The sequence below is a fragment of the Diaphorina citri genome, unplaced genomic scaffold (assembly GCF_000475195.1).
Source record: "Diaphorina citri unplaced genomic scaffold, Diaci psyllid genome assembly version 1.1 scaffold873, whole genome shotgun sequence".
In the NCBI taxonomy this organism is placed as follows: Eukaryota; Metazoa; Arthropoda; class Insecta; order Hemiptera; family Psyllidae; genus Diaphorina; species Diaphorina citri.
Genome location: NW_007378305.1, coordinates 94,769 through 121,806, shown reverse-complemented (window position 1 = coordinate 121,806; position 27,038 = coordinate 94,769). Strand labels below are relative to the sequence as shown.

The window sequence follows — 27,038 nt, the reverse complement described above, 5'->3', positions numbered from 1 at the left end:
GTTCTTTTTCCAGTGTCGTTCTGGGTGCTGGCACTGGACAGAGATCTTCGCATAGCCTCTGATGTTCTCGGCAACATTTACGTTCGAGATCCCACCGGAATCAAGGTCAAACTATGGGAGCAGATCCTGTTTACTGGAGCAGGTAAGGGTCAATGGTTCGATTCCCTTTTATTGGCTTAAAAATGGGAATCAAGGTCAAACTATGGGAGCAGATCCTGTTTACTGGAGCAGGTAAGGGTCAATGGTTCGATTCCCTTTTATTGGCTTAAAAATTTGAACGTCTGGGAAAGTGTCGAAGAAGCGTCCCTCAGGGAGCATTATTAGGCCCAAAGAACTGTAAGGTCAACCACTTACTATCAGGTAGACCTAACAGGCGGACCTGATCAGACTCCTATTTTCCTTACAACCAAAGGGTTAAATTATTGCCCAAGACATTCTCTACCACCCAACCCCGTTTTTTCCCGCAGGTTCCAAGCGCTACTCCCTCCCGCTCTCCCGGTACGCCAGGGCGGGACTCTGGACCATCGAGGTCGTCATAGAAGGCGAAATCTTCTCCCGCCAGGTGAACGTCACCACTCGGCCGTTCCCAACGGAGAGGAAGGTGGCCATCGCGCAACGCCACTATGTCGAGCTGAGGTTCATGAGCGAAATGAAGAAGACGTACAAACCGGGACTGCCTTTTGTGGGAATGGTGAGTAATCTATCCGATTTTTGGTAATTATTCAGAAGCCACGACAACGAAAAAGAAAGATCCTTTTTTGTGTTTAACCTAACACTGTTCACTGCTCAAATTGTGAAATCTTCTTTTTTCGTTTAACCTAACCCTATAAAAACACTGGTCACTGCTCATTTGTGACAGCTCCTTTTTGTAGGAATTTCCCATAAGAAGACGTACAAACCGGGACTGCCTTTTGTGGGAATGGTGAGTAATCTATCCGATTTTTGGTAATTATTCAGAAGCCACGACAACGGAAAAGAAAGATCCTTTTTTTGTGTTTAACCTAACACTGTTCACTGCTCAAATGATGAAATCTTCTTTTTTCGTTTAACCTAACCCTATAAAAACACTGGTCACTGCTTATTTGTGACAGCTCCTTTTTGTAGGAATTTCCCATTGACGTGACGTGACTTCTGAACCGCACTTAGTCTTTACCTCCTGACCCAGCACCAGTCCAAAGTTGGACATCATTAATGCTGTCCAGTTCTTCTCACCTTACCCTCTGTGTCAACGTCCTTTGAAAATCTCTAGAGTTTCTACTTTTCCACGAAGTTTTTTACCTAGGTTTTTAATAATTTCCATTTTCCAGATTGAATCAGTGAGTTCAGAAAAGGCCATCCGAGTTCGTGTCAAAGTTCTGGACGACATTACCGCTCTCTCTCGTTCTTTTCTTCTTTCTCCCTCCCTCTTCACTTGAAAATAATCATGGTGACTCTACCCTTTCTTCCTCCTTTTTGTTTCTCCCTCTCCCTCTCTCTCTTTCTCCTTCTCTCTTTTCTCTCCCTTGTTCCCCTCTCTCTTCCTCCCTCTCCAACCTTTATCTCCCAATGAAACATTCCCACACTCAATAGAGGTACGTAGATACATGGGTATGGGGTACATAATAATAAATAGGTAGCTATATTTGACTTTCTACCTCGTCCATTTCAATTTTTATTGACCCAGGAAAAGGGAGAAGGAGGGAGGAGGGAGGGAAAATCAAAATAGGGGAAGGAAGGGTATTTCTCCTCGTCAATTTCAAATTTTCAGGAGAGAAGAAAGGGAAGGAGGGAGCAGAACGATTCCTCCTCGTCCATTTCAATTTTTATTGACCCAGGAAAAGGGAGAAGGACAAAGGTGGGAGGAGAAATCAAAGGAGGAGAAGGGTAGGGAAGGAGGAATGAGATTGGCGCGAGTAGGTAATATAAAGGAAAAGTGGAGGAAGGGAGGAGATATAGAGAAGAAAAAGGAAGGAGGGAGAGAAGGAAGGGAAGGAGGGAGCAGAAATCAAAGGGGGAAACGAGGAGAGAGAGAGAGAGAGGAGAAATCGAAAGTGGGAGGGGGTTGAGGTCATTTTATTTGAAAGCGAAGGGGGTGGGAGAGAGATAAAATGAAGGTCATGTGGACTAACAGGAAGTGATAAAGTGAGAAAGATAACGACAGAGAGAGAGAGAGAGAGGGAGGGAGAAGGGGGAGGCAGACTGACAGAGATAAAAAGCCAAACGTATATAGAGTGATTGAGAGAGGGAGGGAGAGGAAGAGAAAGGGAGAGAAATAACGTATTGTTAGGGATACTGACAGAGACGAAGAGATAGAGAGCGATAAATAGAGGAAGAAGGAGGCAGAGATAAACGAAATAGAGTGATTTGAAGAGAGAGAAAGAGTGTGTGAGAGAGAAAGAGTGTGTGAGAGAGAGGGGGGGGGAGAGGGAAAGTTTGCTTTAGAGAGGGATTTAAAAAACCTCAAAAGCCAAAACACGGTTGATATCCCCAATAGATCCCTTTTAGTCCCTCTCTTTCCCCCTCCCCTCTCTCTCTCTCTCCCTCTTCTGCATTTGTCCAGTTAATTCCTTTTCTCTCTTCTCCCTCTTAGTCCAGTCAATATCTCTCTCTTCTTCCTCTTAGTCCAGTCAGATAGGATATATGATCTCTTCAGAACTGTGTGTAGTTGTAGTTGCCTTTTTGTGTTGGAACGATAAAATTTTTATTGCCTGATTTTTCTCTCTGAATTCCTTTTCTCTCTTCTCCCTCTTAGTCCACTCAATATCTCTCTCTCTCTCCTCCCTCTTAGTCCAGTCAATATCTCTCTCTCTCTCCCTCTTAGTCCACTCAATATCTCTCTCTCTCTTCTCCCTCTTAGTCCAGTCAATATCTCTCTCTCTCTCCCTCTTCTGCATTTGTCCAGTTAATTCCTTTTTCTCTCTTCTCCCTCTTAGTCCACTCAATATCTCTCTCTCTCTCCTCCCTCTTAGTCCAGTCAATATCTCTCTCTCTCTTCTTCCTCTTAGTCCAGTCAATATCTCTCTCTCTCTTCTTCCTCTTAGTCCAGTCAATATCTCTCTCTCTCTCTCTTCTTCCTCTTAGTCCAGTCAGATAGGATATATGATCTCTTCAGAACTGTGTGTAGTTGCCTTTTTGTGTTGGAACGATAAAAATTTTATTGCCTGATTTTTCTCTCTGTCCCTATCGAGATCTTCTTTTCTCCTTTCCTTTTGACATTCCTGTTTTTCTTGGTATCCCTTTTCATTTCTCCATTTATTCCGAAATGTGATGGTTCGACTCCAAGTCAAGTCATAACATTTAAGCGTAGTGTTGTGTGACTATTGTGTATTAGGAACGACATTGACCTCTGTGACGAGCATTCGTGTTTTAATACCACCATTAATTTTTTAAAATTTCTCCTTCCTAACACCTATGTAGGTATTTAGGTAACCTAGGAAAAAGCGAGATTTCCCCCCCCCAATTTCCCCAAAATAAAGCATCAAGTCAATAATAAAGAGAAGAGAATGTAACCCCTAAGTTCAAATAGAATAGAATAGAAAAGAGAGGAAAGGATACCTTAGAATCCTTAGATAAGGAGGGGGTTCCCCCCCCCCCCAAGTACGGCCCTGTTCATATTGAATCTATGAGTTAAAGAGGTGAATTGTTTATATGTATACCTACCTAGGTCATAATATGCACAATATTATTTTATATGGAATAAGTATTATGAAGCAATAAAATCCACTTGAATGAAAAATATACGAGTTATACTCGCTTTAACATTTGCAGCATTTGAACCAAATATGTACATACATAGTAGAAGGAGATGCTCATATTATGAGAGAGATAAAGAGGGGAAATAGGTAAATAGACAGGAAACTAAATACAGAAATCAAGAGCCATGGATGAGAGAGAGAGATGAAGAGAATAGGAAAGGGCCGTTAGTGAGAGAGAGATATGGATAGAAAAAGAAGAACTTACAGAGAATCAGAGAAAGAGGGAGAGGGAGAGAGAGAGAGCTAAGGAAATCGAAGAAGGAGGGAAAGAAAAAGAGAAGGAGGCAGATATATTAATATTAAACTCACGTGTGTGATGGCTATGAAAGTCAAACTATATTCAAATGACCAGTGACGTAGGACGTAACTATTATCCAGGTATATCAAAGCTCTCCAAAATACGTCACTACAACCTGGGGTAACCGGGAGACCTCTAGGGATGTCATGAGATAATCTGAAACTTTGAAAAACCACGAATGATATTTTTTTTTTAAGAAGAAGAAAGTAAAAAATTGATTGACTTCTAAAAGGCTTTTAACTTTCAGACCGTTATTAAAAGAAATGAAAAAAAAATCGCCTGGGGTGCAAAAGTTCGTCTTTCATTTGGAATCCTTTATTCAAAAAGTCATGTCTCTACCTTATAAGTTATACCTACCCCCCTCAAACCTGGATGTCCGAAAAAGGACTGTACGAACAGGGGTGTCGCAAGGATGTTCAATTTCACCCAAGATTCCCAAGAATGACTTTTGCCAAATACAACCTTCAAAGTGCGAAGTTCTTTCTAGAAGGGTCCCCTTTTTATCAACCAAGCCTTTTAATCCATGTTAGCTAGGCTTTTACTCGATGTCAGGCTTTTACTCCATGTCAGCTAGGCTTTTACTCGATGTCAGGCTTTTACTCCATGTCAGCTGGGTGTCGCAAGGATGTTCAATTTCACCCAAGATTCCCAAGAATGACTTTTGCCAAATACAAACTTCAAAGTGCGAAGTTCTTTCTAGAAGGGTCCCCCTTTTTATCAACCAAGCCTTTTAATCGATGTTATCTAGGCTTTTACTCGATGTCAGGCTTTTACTCCATGTCAGCTAGGCTTTTACTCGATGTCACCCAGGGTGTCGCAAGGATGTTCAATTTCACCCAAGATTCCCAAGAATGACTTTTGCCAAATACAAACTTCAAAGTGCGAAGTTCTTTCTAGTAGGGTCCCTTTTTTTATTAACCAAGCCTTTTAATCGATGTTATCTAGGCTTTTAGTCGATATCAGGCTTTTAGTTGATGAAAGCTTGGCTTTCACTCGATGTCAGGCTTTTACTCAATGTCACCCAAGGCTTTTACCAGTCGCCACTGGGCTCATTTCAATATCGCCGGGCAGAAGACAATCCTCTCGGGGATTTAACATACTTCAAACTCTGGCGAGAGCGATGGGAATAGGAAAATATGACGTGCACGGGACTCGAAACATATAAAGCCGGGGCAAGCTTTATGATTAAATAAAAAAAAACGAAACTTTTCCCGAGAAAATCCTGTCTCCCCTCCTCTTTCTGAACCTTATCCCTCCCCTCAGTCCCCTCTTTACGTTCCCTTTCCACCTCATATCCTTCCTGATTCCTCTCCCTCTTATTTCTGATCCCCTCCCCTCATTTCTGATCCCTTCCCCTCTCCTCCGAGAGCGATGGGAATAGGAAAATATGACGTGCACGGGACTCGAAACATATAAAGCCGGGGCAAGCTTTATGATTAAATAAAAAAAAAAACGAAACTTTTCCCGAGAAAATCCTGTCTCCCCTCCTCTTTCTGATCCTTATCCCTCCCCTCTTTATGGTCCCTTTCCCCCTCATATCCTTCCTGATTCCTCTCCCTCTTATTTCTGATCCCCTCCCCTCATTTCTGATCCCTTCCCCTCTCCTCATTTTTCGGATCCCTCCCTCTCCCTTTTCTTTCTGATCCCTTCCTCTCTCCTCTAAAAAACGAAACTTTTCCCGAGAAAATCCTGTCTCCCCTCCTCTTTCTGATCCTTATCCCTCCCCTCTTTATGGTCCCTTTCCCCCTCCTTTCTGATCCCTATTCCTCCCTCTTTACGTTCCCTTTCCCCCTCATATCCTTCCTGATTCCTCTCCCTCTTATTTCTGATCCCCTTCCCTCCCCTCATTTCTGATCCCTTCCCCTCTCCTCTTTTTTCGGATCCCTCCCTCTCCCTTTTCTTTCTGGTCTCGGATTTTGCGATTATGTTCGCGGATTTGGCAATTATGTTCGCGGATTCGCGTCCCGAATCGACATTTTGGATATTTGGCAAGTCTAGGTATCTGATGGTGAGTGGCTGGCCTTAGACCTAACTCTGCGGGAATAAATAATGTATCCAATGCCAGTCTAGATAGTAAGCCTGCCTTGTAAGGGCTGGGTCGCTGGTTGAATTCCTGCCCGGTTTGTACTTTATCCTTTATCTTTTCGCTTAGTACTGTAGATAAGGTTTGTTCAAGGATCGACTGGCTTTCTTCTATCCTGTCCTTTTCTCTTCGCTTTTGGGACGATAAGACCTCCGTTGTTACAGATCCCCCTATCAAACCTCTTAACGAAATTAGAGTCTTGAGACCATTTTAAAGCACTTGAAAGTACTTGCATACTTTTCGTTATTAAATAAATACGGACGATAAAACCTGCGTTGTTACAGTTCCCTCTATCAAACACTGCAAGGATTCAGGGAAGAGTTGTATTCAATGAAGAAGAATTGTAACTGCTAAGGTCTTATCGTACCGAAATCGAAGAGAGAAGGAAGACAGAAGAAAGCCAGCCGTTCCAAAAATGAACCTTATCCGTTCAGGATAAAATCCGCCCCAGGTGGGAATCGAACCCGTGGCCTAGCGATTACAAGGCAGATGCGCTACCAACCAAGCTAACTAGGCTAGCTCACGCCAGTTTTTAACAGAAATTTTTCCAATGTGATTTTTGGGATCTTTGATGCATTTTAAGCAATGTAAGACAAATCTACCATTTTATTTATATGCATGTGGGTGGGTACCTTTATCTACTGTAGGAATTCTTTAATAATACCTTTATTTTCAACCATTTTTCACAGCTGAGATAGCCGGTTTCATCAGCGATTCGTGTCAAGTCCAGAAATCATTGCGAACTGATAATATTCAGCAAGTATGGAACGAAGAATCCCTAGGGACTTTCACGCAGAGTTCCAGTCTTCTAGTATTAGCAGAGGGCCAGGTCAAAACGAGAACTGAAAGCGCTTACTTCTGTGCTAATGGTAAGTCACATTATGTTCTGATTTGAAACGGTCTTGGGCATTGAATATGGCTAGTGATGGCAGCCGAAATGTAAATTTTTTGATCGAAGACGTCCATTACAGTGATAAAACCCCTTAGAAGCTGAAATTTACTTGCCAAATTTGTATGACCGCCGTGTAACTATTTAATTATGCAATGTGCATCACACAATAAATTTGTGGAGATGCCTAATTCTCTGAACCCTAAACCCTACAAAGTCACGAACTTCTAACCTTAGTGGTTAGACTTCGAATCAGGAGGTTGCTGCTTCGTGTCCAAGTCTCTTCCCCTTCCCCCTCCTCTTCTTCCTGATTCCTCTCCTCTCTCCCTCTTCTTTCTGGTCTCTATCCCTCCCTCTTTCTGATCCCTTCTTAATCCCTCCCCTCTCTTCCTTTTCCTTTCACGAGGAGGGGAACTGTCGAGAGATTTGAATTTTGAATACACATAAAAATGTCATTTTTTTTTTCTCCTCATGTTTTGTGTGTGTTTTTTTCTCTGTCTTGTTTTAATTCAAATTAACCTTTGACGGGACCTCATGGTCTGCGTGTCTGTGTCGTAGTATGTCACTCGGCACTGATACCTGAGGGTATCCGATGGTGTGCGTGTCTGTGTCCTAGCATGTCCCTCATCAGATGGGCGATAAGAGACACGATAACTCGCATACAGGTGCTGGGTAAACACAAACAGACAAGAGGAGTAGTTCCATATTAACTATTTTGTAATGGAAGAAAGAAAGAGTGTCATTTTTTTCTTCTTCCTGGGGATCGAAACAAGTGAAGCATTTCACTTCTCCAACCAACGCAACGCAATGCAGTAAAGTTGTGAAATCATTAGGCCAGTCACTCACTATCAGGTAGACCTGACAGGTACAGCTGATCAGATTCGTCTGTCAGGTCTACCTGATAGTGAGTGGCTCTTCTTAGTCAGTCATTTTTTTAATTTTAAACTAAACATGAAAAAAAAAAAAAACTCCATGACTGTACATACTGTACAAGTATACAACTCATTAACTTCAAAGGGTTAGGTACCTAACAGAAAAAAGTTAAAAAAAAAATCCCGGAATTGATGGGTAGGAAAATATTTGACAGGCATTCGGTAACGAATTTTATTCGTCATGAAAAACAGACAGGAAGAAGGGAGGGAGATTATCTCCCTAGGGTTCATTGGGGTTCCCCCACTCCAATCTCCAAATAAGGTTACTTTTGTATGTAAAAGTTTTGTACCATTGGAAAATGAATTTCATTTGGAAACCCCTCGAGTGGGAATTTGTGTTGGGAGCTTGTGCCAAATGGTAAATTATCAATTCAATATACGTTTACTTTTGTACCACTTTTGAGGGTACAAGGGTTGTCAACCTGACTGGGGGGCAGGAAAAGGTGTGTAATGGGGAGAGAGGGATCTCTTCAATCCTCTACTCATAATCATGAATGTTGGATTTCACGAATGACTTATGTATAAAGGTATTTTTTTATTATTATTATTATTATTTTTTTTTTTTTTTTTGATGGCGAGCATCAAAACCGGGACTTTCTGCATGGCAGTGGAGTGTGTTACCACTGGGCTAACCGTTGAATTCTCTGTCTATTTTGATTTCAGGCAGAACTGGTTTCAGTGGACGGCAAAGAGATCGACAGCCATTATGTTCTGGCCAAGGAAGTTATCAAGAAGTGGACGTCTAATAGTGACTGCTATCTGCTCATAGAGGGTATTCAACACACACTTGAAGTAAGTAATGACTTGAAGACCTCGGGTTATGATTTAAATACTTGATTGTAACTGGGTACAATTTATGTTTCTCGAAACTGCTGGCTTTCTCCTATCCTGTCTTCCTTAGACTTGTCTAAAGCTTTCGATCGAGTAGATTTGCTGTTTGACTCCGCCCCTTGTGTTAGCTCCTCCCCCTTATATAACACCTATGTTGTTTCCACAGATTCCCCTGCAAGGAGCTGGACCTATCACAATCGGGTGTGTCTCTGTTTGACTCCGCCCCTTGTGTTAGCTCCTCCCCCTTATATAACACCTATGTTGTTTCCACAGATTCCCCTGCAAGGAGCTGGACCTATCACAATCGGGTGTGTCTCTGTTTGACTCCGCCCCTTGTGTTAGCTCCTCCCCCTTATATAACACCTATGTTGTTTCCACAGATTCCCCTGCAAGGAGCTGGACCTATCACAATCGGGTGTGTCTCTGTTTGACTCCGCCCCTTGTGTTAGCTCCTCCCCCTTATATAACACCTATGTTGTTTCCACAGATTCCCCTACAAGGAGCTGGACCTATCACAATCGGGTGTGTCTCTGTTTGACTCCGCCCCTTGCGTTAGCTCCTCCCCCTCATATAACACCTATATTGTTTCCACAGATTCCCCTACAAGGAGCTGGACCTATCACAATCGGGTGTGTCTCTGTTTGACTCCGCCCCTTGTGTTAGCTCCTCCCCCTTATATAACACCTATACGCTCCCGTAGGCGATGACGTCACATCAAATCATATCAAATGTCCCGAGCAAAGCTCCCTCGCAAGCAATGCATTAATGTGTTTGTGCGCATACATTTCTGCGCAGTTCTTTCTGCTCTTCTGCTAACGCGCTTGCATAGTGGCGCTACCTAGCGGACAAAAATAGCAACTGCGTTAAGTCTGACGTCACAAATCTTTGAACTCTTTCATTATAAAAATTGAATTTTCGACCTTTTACAGTTATTTTTTCGGAGTTTTGACCTCAGATTTGGATTTTTCCCAACTTTTTACATAGGAATCGACCATTTATTTATAATTTTTACCCATTTGCAACTCCTCCATTGTAACTGGGTACAATTTATGTTTCTCGAAACTGCTGGCTTTCTCCTATCCTGTCTTCCTTAGACTTGTCTAAAGCTTTCGATCGAGTAGATTTGGATGGATAATTGGATATGCTTTAACAATTTTCTTTTCTCATCTAAATTTGTACACAATTCACTACATGGTGGTCACGGAAGGTCACGTGACCTCATGGAGCAAGGATGATCGTCATGAAATGAGTGGCGTCACAGTGGGACAACACATCTTCGACAATGCAACGTCCACTTCCGTGTGCAAGTTCAACTTTACGTGAGTATGATTTGGTTGGGAGGAAGAGCTCATATCTAAAAGCTTGCCACATTAGGTCAGCCACTCAACATCAGTTAGACCTGACGACAGGTACACCGCATCTGGTCTACCTGAGAGTGCGTGTGCTCATCAGGTAGACCTGACAGACGGACATTTTCAGTCGTACCTGGTCTAGGTATCTGATGGTGAGTGGCTGGCCTTAGACCTAACTCTGCGGGAATAAATGTATCCAATGCCAGTCTAGATAGTAAGCCTGCCTTGTAAGGGCTGGGTCGCGGGTTGAATTCCTGCCCGGTTTGTACTTTATCCTTTATCTTTTCGGTTTGTTCAAGGATCGACTGGCTTTCTTCTATCCTGTCCTTTTCTTTTCGCTTTTGGGACGATAAGACCTCCGTTGTTACAGTTCCCCCTATCAAACCTCTTAACGAAATTAGAGCCTTGAGACCATTTTAAAGCACTTGAAAGTACATACATACTTTTCGTTAGTAAATAAATACGGACGATAAAACCTCCGTTGTTCCCTCTATCAAACACTGCAGGGATTCAGGGAAGAGTAGTATTCAATGAAGATCTTTGAAAAGTATTCCAATTTATTCTCGTTTCAGGTTTGGCGTAGACTCGACCATGGCTCCAGTGAGTAATCTGGTTGTCTACTATGTGGACGAGAACCAAACAGTGGTCACCGATCTAGCTAGCTTCAGAGTCAACCTGTCCAATAATAAGGTGAGTCTACCCTCAGAGAAGTAGATAGCGCGGTGGACTTCGGATTTGTAGGCTGGTGGTTCGAGTCCAACTCAGGTCATAAAATTTAGCGACGGGTATTATTCGAGGAACGAACCTTGGGGCACGCATGCATACTTAACACAATCAAAACTGCTCTTTATTTATTATTATAATTATATTTTGTAAGGCATTTCAAGATTGTTTACGAGCTTCCCCTTCAGTAGGTACCTCCTTAAGTACGGTAAAGTTCAATATTTATTTAATAATGTTCCAGATTTCGACCATTTTCGATTCGGAAAAGCAGTACGCCCCAGGGGAAAAGATAGAGATGCAAGTGTTTGCTGAGCATGATTCCACCGTATGTTTGATAGGAGGACGAGGAGGCGATAGCTCTTTTGAACACAGGTGAGTCATACTTTGGCTAAATTCCTGTAGTTGAAGACACTTTTGCTTTTTACTTTAAAATTATTCTACATATTTCGATCTTCTGTCCTGCCTTGGAGGTCAGCAATGACATTGTAGTTATGTAGATGACAGTAGATGTAGGCAAATATTGGGATGCGAGAGGAAAAATGGATATGATTCCACCGTATGTTTGATAGGAGGACGAGGAGGCGATAGCTCTTTTGAACACAGGTGAGTCATACTTTGGCTAAATTCCTGTAGTCGAAGACACTTTAGCTTTTTACTTTAAAATTATTCTACATATTTCGATCTTCTGTCCTGCCTTGGAGGTCAGCAATGACATTGTAGTTACGTAGATGTAGGCAAATATTGGGATGCGAGAGGAAATGGATAGCTTGCCATGCAGAAGGTTCCGAGTTCGATGCCCAACACTGACAAAAATTGCACTCGTATTTCGGTTGAAAATATTTCAACGGGCTACTTTCTGGTGCTTTTGTGTTGACTCAGCACTTAAATGGGAAGTATGGTGTCTCTGCTTGTCCACCCGATGAAGGACATACTACGGGGTGGACATGCTATACTACAGACAAAACGAGTCTCTTTTTACACTTATGTACATAGCTATATAATTCACATCACAATAGGGCGTATCTTTGACTCCGCCCCTTGTATTAGCTCCTCCCCCTCATATAACACCTATATTGTTTCCACAGATTCCCCTACAAGGAGCTGGACCTATCACAATCAGGTGTGTCTCTGTTTGACTCCGCCCCTTGTGTTAGCTCCTCCCCCTCCTCCCATCATCCCAAACATTCCACAGATTCGCGTGTGTCTCTGTTTGACTCCGCCCCTTGTGTTAGCTCCTCCCCCTCATATAACACCTATATTGTTTCCACAGATTTCCCTACAAGGAGCTGGACCTATCACAATCGGGTGTGTCTCTGTTTGACTCCGCCCCTTGTGTTAGCTCCTCCCCGTCCTCCCATCATCCGAAACACCGTCATCATCATTACAGCGTGTTCCCGGATGTCGCTATGGATTCGACTTGGCTGTGGAGATGCTTCAACTATACGTGAGTAGAAGGTTCCTGGGTTCGAACCTCAGAGATGTCAGGTAACATCTAACAGCCAGCCAAAGATCACAGTTTCAAGGGTGATTTTTTTTTCTGTCACAGTTTTACCTGTCAGATCAATTAGATGTATCTGACCTTTTGTAGCTGGCTTTATATACATTTATCATAAACAATTTTCAGTCAATATTTTCATAGAACTTAGCTTTTCCCCCCTTTTAGGTGCTATTAACAAAACTTTGGTCTTGATTGAATCCAACTTTTTAGAAAGCCAACCAAAAGTTTTGAACGTAGCGCGTCTCCCGGATGTCGCTATGGATTCGACTTGGCTGTGGAGATGCTTCAACTATACGTGAGTAGAAGGTTCCTGGGTTCGAACCTCAGAGATCACAGCCAGCCAAAGATCACAGGTTCAAGGGTGATTTCTTTTTTTTTTTCCTGTCACAGTTTTACCTGTCAGATCAATTAGATGTATCTGACCTTTTGTAGCTGGCTTCATAGACATTTATTATAAACAATTTTCAGTCAATATTTTGATAGAACTTAGCTTTTTTCCCCCGTTATAGGTGCTATTAACAAAACTTTGGTCTTGATTGAATCCAACTTTTTAAAAAGTCAACCAAAAGTTTTGAACGTAACGCGTCTGCCTAGTAAGCGCTAGATGGCGGGTTCAATGCCCACCCGGGGAGAACTTTATCCCAAACAGATAAGGTTTCTCCTATCCTGTCCCCCTTCTCTTCTCAATTTCGGAACGATAAGACCTCAAACCTCTTTAAAAAGGAGAAAAAAAAACTTTATGAAACAACGCCCTGATTTTTTTTCTTTTGTTATTTTTATTTTTTAGTTATAATTATAATTAGTCTTCCTTCTCTCTTCGATTTCGGGACGATAAGACCATAGCAGTTACAGTTCCCTCTGTCAAACCTCTAAAAAAATAAATAAATACGGACGATAAAACCTGCGTTGTTACAGTTCCCTCTATCAAACACTGCAGGGATTCAGGGAAGAGTTTGCGAACTGATAATATTCAGCAAGTATGGAACGAAGAATCCCTAGGGACTTTCACGCAGAGTTCCAGTCTTCTAGTATTAGCAGAGGGTCAGGTCAAAACGAGAACTGAAAGCGCTTACTTCTGTGCTAATGGTAAGTCACATCATGTTCTGATTTGAAAGGGTCTTGGGCATTGAATATGGCTAGTGATGGCAGGCGAAATGTAAATTTTTTGATCGAAGAGGTCCATTACAGTGATAAAACCCCTTAGTAGCTGAAATTTACTTTCCAAATTTGTATGACCGCCGTGTAACTATTTAATTATGCAATGTGCATCACACAATAAATTAGTGGAGATGCCTAATTCTCTGAACCCTAAACCGTACATAGTCACGAACTTCTAACCTCAGTGGTTAGACTTCGAATCAGGAGGTTGCTGCTTCAAGTCATAAAATTTAGCGAAGTATATTAATCGAGGAGCGACATTTGTGACTAGCACATGCTATTCTTAACGCATTTTTTTCCTTTTTTTTAAGTTTGGTCAAGTCCTAAAATTTATCCAGGAGGAATGACGTTTTTTTTTTTTACATTTATTTATTTATTGAAACAGGAAATATAACAATAAATTCCCACTGAACACTAAATGTCTCTATTCCAGAACAACTAGTCACTCTCTCCGCCTCGGACAACCACTACAAATGGCTGCCGGCCCCAAGAAACAAAGATGGCGTCTTCATAGCTGTGACGTCATCGAGTGACGTAATGATTGTGTTGAGTGGCAAACCCAAGACCTCGCCTCAGATGTATACTGTGACCTTGGGTATGGTCAAGTCCTGGATATCGCGTGGTAAACACGGTGAGTTTGGCCCCTGGACTAACGAGAGGGTGGTTATGTGCGCTTGGCGCCTTGACTAGATTTTTTTTTATTTACACTCATGCCTATCCAAAAACGGAAAAGTAAATTTCCGCCCTGTCCGGAATTCGAACCCAGCACCTTCGGGTTGAGAATTAGTGGACCCGGTCACAGAGGTGGACTGACTAAAACTTATTCAAACAAACTTCGTTACCCATTCTTTTGGGGTGCAATAGTCCTACATACTGGACCCCGCACACAGGAATTTCGTCAGAAAAGACCCCCATTTCAATGTAATGTACCCATTAATTACTTAATCATGGACACTCTTTGCTTTCTCTGGGCTTTCAACATAGCAACGAGTGTCTATGTAGGTACATACAGGAGTCCAGTATGTAGGACTATTGCACCACATAAGAATGGGTAATAAAGTTCTTTGAATAAGTTTTAGTCAGCCCATCTCTGGACAAGTAATTATTAATGTAACGACCGTTGCAATCAGTGGCGTGGCGTCAACTTTTCGAGAGGTCATCGCTAAATATACATATATAAGTATGTACGTGTAGGTAATTTGTATAACTGTATACAAACATACTTTAATGGAGGAGTTGCGATTGGGAAAATATTTTTAATAAAAGGTCGATTCCTACGTAAAAAGTTGTGAAAAATCCAAATCTGCAACTTGCAATGAACTCTCAATATCTATATCTAAGATTTATTAATGTACCCATTCTCTCTCCCTCCCTCTCCTCACCCAGCATACGGTGTGTATCTCACGCACACCTCCACCCCCCACCTCCTCTCCCAGAACACCCCCTCTGTGTTCTGGATCACGTGGGATGCCGGTCTCTTGACTGTGGGGCGACAATGGGAACCGCGGAACCAAACCCTTCTCCAATGGCCGCTGGACAAGAAGTTCAAGGTGAACAACATCGGGTTCAAATCCGCCTTTGAACATGCGGCTCAGTTCAGGTGAGTGAGGGTTTTAGGGTTCGATTCTCAGATTCAACTTATAGTAAAAAAAAAAAAGAAAAATGCACTCGTATTTCGATTGCAAATATTTCAACAACGGGTTACTTTCTGCTTTCTGGTGTTCTCGTGTTGACTGTTGACCCACAACACTAGGAAATCCATGATAATGTAGATTAGATTTTAGTTATAAAGGTGTGTTCAAACATAGTCGACCGGCCGTGGATCGACGAGGTGAATCTATGTTGTCGAGGCAGTGTGAACGGTTTTAGTCGACATCGATCGATGGTGTTGACTATGTGTGGATCGATGGTGTTGACTATGTGTGGACCCAGCTTTAAATTTCGTGTTTCCCATCTTTTCTATTTCAGGATTACTGCGAGATTATCGCGCATCCTTGTATTGTCTCCTGATTCAAACCAAACTCAAGAACTTGGAACAAGCAGAACCCGTGGCTAAATATCTAACCTATAGGATACATGTGTTGGATCAACATAACGAGGTAATACATGACATAATTGAGTTCTTCCTTAAAGACGTTTGATAGAAGGAACTGTAAGCAGAACCCGTGGCTAAATATCTAACCTATAGGATACATGTGTTGGATCAACATAACGAGGTAATACATGACACAAGAACTTGGAACAAGCAGAACCCGTGGCTAAATATCTAACCTATAGGATACATGTGTTGGATCAACATAACGAGGTAATACATGACGTAATTGAGTTCTTTCTTAAAGACGTTTGATAGAAGGAACTGTCTCGAAATTGAAGAGAGAAGGAGGATAGAATAGGAGAAAGCCAACCGTTCCGAGAACGAACCTTATCTGTGTAGGATAAAATTCGGCCCGGGCGGGATTCGAACCCACGACCGAACGCTTACAAGGTTGGTGTTGAAATCTTTAGTTGGAGAAATTTTTATTTTGTGAAGCTCGGGATTCGAACCCACGACCGAACGCTTACAAGGTTGGTGTTGAAATCTTTAGTTGGAGAAATTTTTATTTTGTGAAGCTGTTACAGTAGTTACAGTCACCTCTAACAGCGGAGGTGTTATCGTTCCGAAATCGAAGCAGGACAAGATAGGAGAAAGCCAGCTGTTCCGAGAACGAACCTTATTTTTCTTTCGTCTCTCTTCGTTTCAGCTTCTCTACTTGGCACTCAAATCCTTCGCTCGCTTTTCATCACTAGCTGACGACACCCACCGTTCTCTTACCGTCTCTTCCGAGAACGAACCTTATTTTTCTTTCGTCTCTCTTCGTTTCAGCTTCTCTACTTGGCACTCAAATCCTTCGCTCGCTTCTCATCACTAGCTGACGACACCCACCGTTCTCTTACCGTCTCTCTAGCCACATCTAACATGGAACTAACTGATACTCTAGAACTACGTACCAACTCTGCTCCTTGTCCCCTGGAACTACCATCTCTACCTACCAAGGTAAATACTCTAAGTGGGAAGGAAACTCGCGACTTCTTCGCCTTTTCCCGTACTGACGGGGTCAGCGTTTTTCGTCAGCCTCTCAATCAGCCCTATCGAGGGTGATTGCTTTGGGCTGACATTTGGTTTTGACTACACATTTTACGAGCGGATGCCCTTCGCACTCAACCTTTGCTATTTCTTTAGCAAGGGAAATTCAGGCTGGTATACTCCCTGTTTAAAGTCTCAGCTGGTCTACTCCCTGTTAAACGTCCCCCAGCCAGACAATTCAATATCCTCTTTTCTATCCTCAGGTATTCGTATATTCCACGGGAGCGGGTTGTGCTACCATACAGGGACTGGTAACCTACTCTACATACAGTGTTAGGTCGAGCAATTCAGTGCTGGATATCAGAGGAGAAGTCCTGCAGGAATATCTACCAGGCAGACCCCCTAGCTCCGGGAAATATCCGCGTCTGCTACTCAAAACCTGTCTCAGGTAAGATGGTGTCTGTGAGGACAAGGTCGCGGGTTCGAATCCCCCCCAAAGTGGGCTAAACAAACCAGATTCGTTCGCGGAATGTCTGGTTTTCTCCAATTTCTCCAATTCTGTCCTTCTCCCTTCTTCGCTGTCGGGACGATGAGACTTTACCAGTTACAGTTCCCTCTATCAGTTACAGTTCCCTCTACCAGTTACAGTTCCCTCTATCAAACCTCAGGGGTGAAAAAGATGTCGAATTACTTACGCCTTGGTGGCGTAATGGTCAAGACACTCACCTTGTAATCAGGAGGGCGTGGGTTCAATCCCAGCCGAGGGATAGAATATGGAATTGTACCCTTGTTTGATAATTGGAATAATAGAGCTCTTAAACACATTAAAGATGTTTTCAGTCGAAATACGAGTGAAATAATTGAAAAATTATCCAGTTAAAACTTCAATCTCACTTCGTTTGTTTATTTCAGATGGAAGGGTCAGAAGCCCAGTGGTGGAGTTAAGGTGGAAGTGTCCCTATTCTCAGGATTCCGTCTGGAGAGTGTACAACACGTGAATACGGCTGATATGACGTACGACTCGCGAGGCGACCAGATTTGGTTCGTGTTCCCTAATGTAAGTAGACTTTTTTATATCACAGTTTGTCCTTAAAGGTTTAGCGCCAAGGACTGTCATAACATGCCCATGCCGTACCTGGTATGGCCCTCATTAGATGTGCGACTCAGAATACTCAGGTGCTGGGCCAACACGAGAACACCAGAAAACCCCGTTGGGATGTTTGCAAACGAATTACCTGTGCAAATTTTGTCGAAGGTGGGCATCGAATGCGGGACCTTCTGCATGGCAAGCAAGTGCGTTACCTAACTAACCGTGCCCCTGGCTTGCATGGCTGAAATTTCTTTTCAAGACTCATTCTACCAGTACGCCGACCCTATTTAAGTAAGAAAAGGGTAGGAAGAAGTTGCTATCAGTATAGACAGGAAATAATCTCTAATTGTCCTGAGCTGGTCCAAAGCTGAGAGTCGAAATAATGCACTGCTTATACTTGTTTTCTCTCAGATCAAATCATCTTGTGTAACATGCGTGGAGTATTTCGTCCTAAGTCATTTCACCCTGGAGTCCCTCAGACCTGCATTTGTACGGGCTTACCCCTCTTCTCAGCCGTTTATGGAAGTAGCCAGCTTCTTTCATGCCAAGCTTTCCAGTCCCCTCACTGAGGGCGCTACGGGCGATGATTTTGAAACCTGGTTTGGCGCTAACTATACAGGTAAGCTGCTATTTCTGGTCTTGTTTCTTTCTTGACGCTGCAGAAACTGCGTCAAGGTAGAGGTATTTTTTTTGTTCGTTTGTTTATTTAAGAAGATTTTATTTATCTGATGACATTCTTCAGGTTTTATTTTTCATTTATTTTGTAGGTGGGTGTCTAGCTCTACATAGGTACGGTACCCAAATATATATTTTCCCGAATTTCAACTCGAGTTACGTCTTTTTTAGTTCATCTTTTTAAAAGCTAGGTTTCGTGAAAATTCAAACAATAGGTATTTTCTCGAGTTTTTAGGGAGAGACAACTCACTCTTGAATGTCCTACTGTGAAAGTCTTACTGTTGGAACTAAAATATATGTTTGTAAACAGTACACAATGTAAACAGTACACAAACAGTACACCTAAACATTCGAAAAATGACGTGACTTGAAAAAATAAGCGAAACAACGACTGTGTCAAGAAAAATAGAAAATTTATTACCTACCTACCCATCTACCCATAGCTTTTGTATCCATATACTGGGTACGTATCGAAAAATATGTAGGTAACTTTTCTTCTTTTGAATAGGTACCCAAGTAGGTTCAGATTATGGATCCATAACTAAAAAAAAAGTAGATAGTAGAGTAAGTAGAGGAAGAAAGTAGATACCTAGGTACCGTACCTACTGTTCAAATGAAATGTTCGAAGTGCATGATAAATTAGAATTTAATACCTTTTATTCGTGATGTAGATATTTGAATTAAGGGGAAAATGATAAAATTTTCCTGTGAAATTGAAAAAAAGCCTCAAAGTTATAAGTTAAAGCTTGTCTAAATGTTTGTTATTTCTTCTTAGAATAAACAGGTATATTAGAATAGAATAGAATAGAATAAACAAGGTATATTCTATTCTATTCTATTAAAAACCTCAAAGTTATAAGTTAAAGCATGTCTAAATGTTTGTTATTTCTTCTTAGAATAAACAGGTATATTAGAATAGAATAGAATAAACAAGGTATATTCTATCCTGTTCTATTCTATTAAAAGCCTCAAAGTTATAAGTTAAAGCTTGTCTAAATGTTTGTTATTTCTTCTTAGAATAAACAGGTATATTAGAATAGAATAAACAAGGTATATTCTATTCTATTCTATTCTATTCTATTCTATTCTATTCTATTCTATTCTATTCTATTAAAAGCCTCAAAGTTATAAGTTATATCCCCCCAATTTTCGATATCAACTGATTTAAATAATATTTTTTGGATCCTTGATTGAAGACTCAGTAACTTTGTGAAGGTCCATTTCAACTATTTGTTGTATGGAAAACAAATACCTACTACTTCACAATATTTTTTGGAGTCGTGTCTTGTCTTGACATCATAGTCTGGCAGTCTATATTTACCATATTTTTAATTTTATTGTTCTCTTTCAGTTGAAAGGGAAGCAGGAGCATGTGCTGTCCACTTATGCCAACCTGTTCAAGCAGTACATCAACTTCAAACAGCTACACACGTTTCAAACTTTTATGCGAACCAAATATGGGGAGGGCAGACCATTCATGTTCGGAGGAGTGGTACCGTCTCCAGGACCTGATGAGGAGGAGGGCGAGTGGAATATGCTTGAGCTGAGTGTTGGTGAGTATTACCTGCCCCGGTGGTGTAGTGGTCAAAATGCTCACCTGGTAAACAGGAGGACGTGGGTTCAATCCCAACCGAGATTATGGTATGTTATCATCAAGATATCTTAGGTACTTTTAAAAAAGATAGGATAAGATAAGGCCACATTTTATTCACTCATGTTGGCCAGGTGTTTCCCTCATTTCTATGAGGGGTGGATTTGGAGCGTTTTCTTTTTATATATTTTAAAGCTACACTAAGATAAAGTTTTTAAAGGTACTTTTGTCTTTTTTATCAGACCTAAAATAACAGTTCACTGAATTATGAGTCTTAAGTATTATTATGGAATATATGGAAACGAACTGTTGTTGGTGAGAATTATAAAGCCTCTAGTATCCACCAGCAACATTTTTTGTTTTGTTGTTGTACTGGCCTAAGCGGTAGTCAAACGGTGATAGCAGAATAAAGGCAAGATATCTTTCTTTCTTTCTTTTTTTCTGCCATACACCAGGGTGATGGTCTCTAGCCATGTTTAATTGGCTTGTCCTGAACCACAGTCAACCATCGTGAGGGTTTTACTTTTTGAAGACAGTCAACCTTTGGGGGGGTTTTTTTTTTTGAAAAAAAATGCTTTGAAATTTTTTTTTTTTTTTTTTTTTTTTTTTTTTTTTCTCGTGTGTTTCAGGTACGGATGTGGAAACTAACGCGATCAGTGTCGGGTTTCCAATCAGTGATGACCCCAATCTGAAGACCCCGGTTCAAGTGATACCCCTGAGAGATGTGTACAACCGGCACTGTTTCAACATACCTAAGAAATTCGTCACTGGGCTCTAGGGACCTCAAAACGTGTTTTGGCACTAAAAACTGACCATCGAAAATTTGACCCGATTACATTACTTTCCTTCCTATAGGATTAATAGGATAAGGAAAGTAAAAATGAATTACCATGGAAACTGCTACTTATTGTAGGTACAAAGCATTGACTGGTACAGAAAAAGCACGTGTACATAAGACAAAAATCTGGTGTGAACATCACACGACTTTCCTTATCCTATTAATCAGTACGTACGAGTATACTAGACAGGCGACTTTACCACTTACCTTATTTGACAGAGAGACAAAGGTAGGTAATACTGTAGAATTTCGGTCCCTAGTTAGCCTAGTTAGCTTGGAAGGTAGCTCACAGGTTCGATTCCCGCCCAGAGCAAACTTTATACTAAACTATCTTTGCCTCCTTCTCCCTTCTATTTTAGGACTATGAAACCTCCTTTGTAACAGCTGTTAAACATAAAAAAAAAGATTGTAACACCCTTGTCCGTCCTTCTATTGCAGAACCGCAAAACATCTTCCAGAACCAATGCGAATGTCATCGGGCATGTCACAAGAACAATCATCGCAACAAAAACCATACGACGAACACCAAACCAGCCATCCAATCATCAGCCACACTAGAATCATCCACACAAACAACGGACACAAAATTAGCTATCCAACCGTCTTCTACGCCGGAATCAGCCATCCAACCATCTTCCACGCCGGAAATACGACGAACACCAAACCAGCCATCCAATCATCAGCCACACTAGAATCATCCACACAAACAACGGACACAAAATTAGCTATCCAACCATCTTCTACGCCAGAATCAGCCATCCAACCATCTTCCACGCCGGACTCAGCCATCCAATCAGAGAGCACACCACCAGTCACCAAATCACCGTCCACAACAACTCAGTCATCCACAACATCCATAAAAACACCAGAAATCGAGTCAGGTAACTTGAAAATAACACGGGAAAATTTCAACAAGAAAGTAATGAAAAAATCGCCCAATAACTTAGCAAGTACATTAGGTTATAGTGCAGGTAGATCTGACATCTCTGATAATGTCACAGAAGATGTAAATGCTAGGAAATCTGTAGAGACAAGTGAAAATCATACTGACGAAACAAGTGTAAATGGAACCAAAATAGTGGACAAAATTAGCAATCCCCTTGATAGTAACACGGGAAAATTTCAACAAGAAAGTAATGAAAAAATCGCCCAATAACTTAGCAAGTACATTAGGTTATAGTGCAGGTAGATCTGATATCTCTGATAATGTCACAGAAGATGTAAATGCTAGGAAATCTGTAGAGACAAGTGAAAATCATACTGGCGAAACAAGTGTAAATGGAACCAAAATAGTGGACAAAATTAGCAAACCCCTTGATAAAACTATGGAAAATGCAAGGAAAACAATTGACGCCACTAGCTATGATTCTGAAAAGGTAACTCGAGATGTAAATGCAACCAAAACTAACACGGAAGACAAGCAACCTGGCATAGATAGTGCTAATGCAAGGAGAGCTATTCACAGAAGTAGTGACCTCTCCAAGGAAGCTGAAAATACAAATGGAAAAGAAAGTTACTCAAATTCAAGGGGAGCTAACTCAAATGCAAATGAAACTAACTCAAAAACAAATGAAACCAGCTCAAATTCAAAAGAAACTATCTCAAATATAAACGGAACTAACTCAAATACAAACAAAACTAACTCAAATACAAGCAAAACTGACACACGAAACAAAATACCCATGGATACAGTTAACCCAACAACTCCACGTTATGAAGATCACAGCATAACATTCGTAGACAACAGCGAAGATGAAGGCGTCAATAGAACTAACGAGCTGGTGCGAACTAAATCCGAACCTAAAATTGTAATCGACGACATTGTCAAAGAACATTTCGTGGTGACGTTTGCGCCACGTATCATTGTGGATAAGAAGAGCAACACTGGGCCAGTGGGTGGTGATGTAAACGTCAAACAAGTGGATGTAATAACTAAAGTTGCAAACCTAGTAGTAGAACCTGAAAGCAAGAAAAGTTCCGGTCTCCGAGACATCGTAGGAGCTGACAGTAAGGAAAGTTCTGGTCTTCGAGATGAAACTAACGAAAATATCTCAGTGAAAAACGTCGCAAAAGAAAATGAGATAGCTAAAGTTGCAGACATAGCAAGAGATAAAAGCGAAAAAAGTTCTAGTCTTCGAGATCAAACTAACGAAAAGACCTCCTTGATGAAAGTCGCTAAAGAAAAGTCTGTAGATAAAAACCACGATATGACAGACAAAATCCAAATGTCACCTAAGAAATTGGCTGACGCAGTAAGGAAAGTTCTGGTCTTCGAGATGAAACTAACGAAAATATCTCAGTGAAAAACGTCGCAAAAGAAAATGAGATAGCTAAAGTTACAGACATAGCAAGAGATAAAAGTGAAAAAAGTCTTCGAGATCAAACTAACGAAAAGACCTCCTTGATGAAAGTCGCTAAAGAAAAGTCTGTAGATAAAAACCACGATATGACAGGCAAAATCCAAAGGTCACCTAAGAAATTGGCTGACAGTAAACTGAAGAAATTAGTTGACACTAAAGTGAAGAAATACAACAACGTTATAAACACAATCATAAAGCTACGTCAAGCCAATACCAAAGAACTAGAGGCTGTCAAAACACAAGGCAAGTCGCCAGTAAAACGTGACACTTCGAGTCAGGACAAAGGGAGCACAACTGAGGTAACTACAACACTTGGTATCCCCAAAACAAGTGATGTCCTCACAACAGCTGATGCTGAAACAGCTACGGAGTTCCCAAAAACTACCACCTATATCCCCAAAACAAACAATGAGTTCAGTGAAACAATTACAACTCATATCCCCAAAACAACAACAACAACAACAACAACTAAATTCACTGAAAAAATTACAACTCATATACCCAAAACACCAACAACCGAGTTCCCCAAATTCCAATATCAAAGAACTAGAGGCTGTCAAAACACAAGGCAAGTCGCCAGTAAAACGTGACACTTCGAGTCAGAACAAAAGAAGCACAACAGAGGTAACTACAACACTTGGTATCCCCAAGATAAGTGATGTCCACACAACAGCTGATGCTGAAACAACTACGGAGTTCCCAAAAACTACCACCTATATCCCCAAAACAAACAATGAGTTCAGTGAAACAATTGCAACTCATATCCCCAAAACACTAACTGAATTCACTGAAAAAATTACAACTCATATACCCAAAACACCAACAACCGAGTTCCCCAAAAACGGAGTTCCCAAAAACTACCACCTATATCCCCAAAACAAACAATGAGTTCAGTGAAACAATTACAACTCATATCCCCAAAACAACAACTGAATTCACTGAAAAAATTACAACTCATATACCCAAAACACCAACAACCGAGTTCCCCAAAACAACAATAGGAGAGGTCCCTGAAACAACTACCACTCGTATCCCCACAACGTCAGATATACCAAAGACAAAATTAGAACCCTTCACACCCTGAAACAACTACCACTCGTATCCCCACAACGTCAGATATACCAAAGACAAAATTGGAGCCCTTCACATCAACAACATCCGAGACCCTAACCCCATCAGAACCCACCATAGACACAACCAACATTTTCCAAACAACCCAACAGAACGAAATCCCAGACACTGAGCACCAGCGAGCCTACTTCCATCTGATACAATCTGATGAGATTACCATCACCAAACCACTAGGCGCGGGTAAATTGGTAAGTAACAGTCGAACTGAAGACAGAATGGAAACGAGTAATAGTGTTGGATTTGGAAAGGCTGATAGTTCGATTGGGACAGATAACAGTCCTCTAGGGACAGAGAGCAGTCCAATTGGGACAGCTGAACCCCCTGAAACAACTACCACTCGTATCCCCACAACGTCAGATATACCAAAGACAAAATTGGAGCCCTTCACATCAACAACATCCGAGACCCCAACCCCATCAGAACCCACCATAGACACAACCAACCTTTTCCAAACAACCCAACAGAACGAAATCCCAGACACTGAGCACCAGCGAGCCTACTTCCATCTGATACAATCTGATGAGATTACCATCACCAAACCACTAGGCGCGGGTAAATTGGTAAGTAACAGTCGAACTGAAGACAAAATGGAAACGAGAGAGAATGTTGGACTTGGAAAGGCTAATAGTTCGATTGGGACAGATAACAGTCCTCTAGGGACAGAGAGCAGTCCCATTGGGACAGCTCAATCGAGCTCAATTGGAGACTATAACAGTCCCATTGGGACAGGTGAACCTAGCTCAATTGGGGCCTATAGCAGACCTGTTGGAAATGAAGACAGCTCAGTTGGACCAAATTATGGTCCCTTTGGAACAGCTCAAAATTCCATTGGATCAAGTAATACTCCTCATGGTAGGTCAATCGATCCAACCCACAGTCCAATTCAAAGTTCATCTGGGAGTCCCCCAGAATCGGTCACAGTAGGGTCCCCCATACATTTTTCTCTGAATGACGCTAGTATTCCCATGGAAAGTTCGATTTCAATGAAGATCTCCACAATAGGGTCGTCTGACCTCAACCCTATTGGGAGAAAAGAACATCTTACTTCTATTAACCCTGTTGGTACAAGAGAACCACTTAACCTCCTTGAGCCGAAGGAAAATCCGATACTTATGGGATTAAGTGAACCCCTGGCCCCTATTGGGAGAGGAAACCCTACCTCAGTTGGGTTGTAATAGTGTTGGATTTGGAAAGGCTGATAGTTCGATTGGGACAGATAACAGTCCTCTAGGGACAGAGAGCAGTCCCATTGGGACAGCTGAACCCAGCTCAATTGGGGCCTATACCAGACCTGTTGGAAATGAAGACGGCTCAGTTGGACCAAATTATGGTCCCTTTGGAACAGCTCAAAATTCCATTGGATCAAGTAATACTCCTCATGGTAGGTCAATCAATCCAATTCAAAGTTCATCTGGGAGTCCCCCAGAATCGGTCACAGTAGGGTCCCCCATACATTTTTCCCTGAATGACCCTAGTATTCCCATAGAAAGTTCAGAAAGTTCGATTTCAATGAAGATCTCCACATTAGGGTCGTCTGACCTCAACCCTATTGGGAGAAAAGAACCTCTTACTTCTATTAATCCTGTTGGTACAAGAGAACCACTTAACCCCCTTGAGCCGAGAGAAAACCCGAGACTAATGGGATTAAGTGAACCTCTGGCCCCTATTGGGACAGGAAACCCTGACCTAGTTGGGTTAAGAGAACTTTTGACTCCTGTTGAGACAAGAGACGGTTTTAGATCTATTGGATCAAGTCAATCCTTCGTTCAAAGTTCGAGTGAAGTTCCCATCCAAAGTTTAACAAGTGAAGTTCCCACCGAGAGCTTAACAAGTGATGTTCCCACTCAAAGTTCGACTGAAAGTCCTACCCAAAGTTCACCAAGTCAAAGGCCTTCCGAGCCCTCTCAAGTGATATCAACCCTGAATCCAACACCAAAATTAGTTGAAAACATAACGCATCGAACTTTACCTAATCCCACACCAAGACTAGATGAGAACATAACGCCCCGCTCCTTGCCTAATTCAACTCCAAAGTTAGGGCCTTCCGAGCCCTCTCAAGTGACATCAACCCTGAATCCAACACCAAAATTAGTTGAGAACATAACGAATCGAACTTTACCTAATCCAACTAAAGTCCTACCCAAAGTTCACCAAGTCAAAGGCCTTCCGAGCCCTCTCAAGTGACATCAACCCTGAATCCAACACCAAAATTAGTTGAAAACATAACGCATCGAACTTTAACTAATCCCACACCAAGACTAGATGAGAACATAACGCCCCAACCCTTACCTAATTCAACTCCAAAGTTAGTTGAGAACATAACGCCTCAATCCTTACCTAATCCAACTCCAAGACTAGATGAGATCATAACGCCCCGAGCCTTACCTATAGCAGAAGATAAACAGTTGGACGAAGTGGTGCTAGATAGCGACACTGTAGATGCAGAGGATACTGTGCTCATTCGGCAGGAACGAGTGAAGAAGACGGTGTCCTTGTAAAAGGAGTGTAAAGGAGTTTCCTTGGAAAAGGAGTGCGTGTAAAAAAAGAGTTGGCGTAAAGGAGTTCATGAAAAAAAAGGAGTTCGCGTGAAGGAAATTCCTTGTAAAATGAGTGCGTAAAAAGGAGGAAGATGTACGAAAAGGTTGTGAAATAACATGATACCAACTCAAAGAGGTTGTAAAACATGATCTTATCTTGCGATGTCAATAGTTTAGACGCTGCTTAGGACAAAACGGCCATTGCTTTTGGCACTTAGCGGGACTAGTGTTGTAATATTCAAGGTCTTTTGTAC

General features: G+C 41.6%; 1 protein-coding gene across 1 annotated transcript; it reads left to right on the top strand.

The window, feature by feature from the left end:
* On the top strand, nt 1-26,862 carry LOC113468851 (the record flags this gene model as incomplete). Its single annotated transcript, XM_026826086.1, has 29 exons — nt 1-142; nt 468-691; nt 1,308-1,380; nt 6,805-6,944; nt 8,600-8,753; nt 8,934-9,075; nt 9,362-9,463; nt 9,889-10,086; nt 10,692-10,809; nt 11,084-11,214; nt 12,113-12,286; nt 13,278-13,426; nt 13,932-14,129; nt 14,885-15,098; nt 15,283-15,290; nt 15,467-15,597; nt 16,362-16,532; nt 16,826-17,010; nt 17,475-17,619; nt 18,064-18,271; nt 21,195-21,386; nt 21,521-21,663; nt 21,878-22,778; nt 23,024-23,343; nt 23,669-23,812; nt 23,964-24,196; nt 24,267-24,517; nt 25,464-26,121; nt 26,394-26,862. Coding segments are annotated over 29 exons (6,201 nt in total), but the record flags the coding sequence as incomplete, so codon positions are not given.
* Nucleotides 26,863-27,038: the final 176 nt, after the last annotated feature.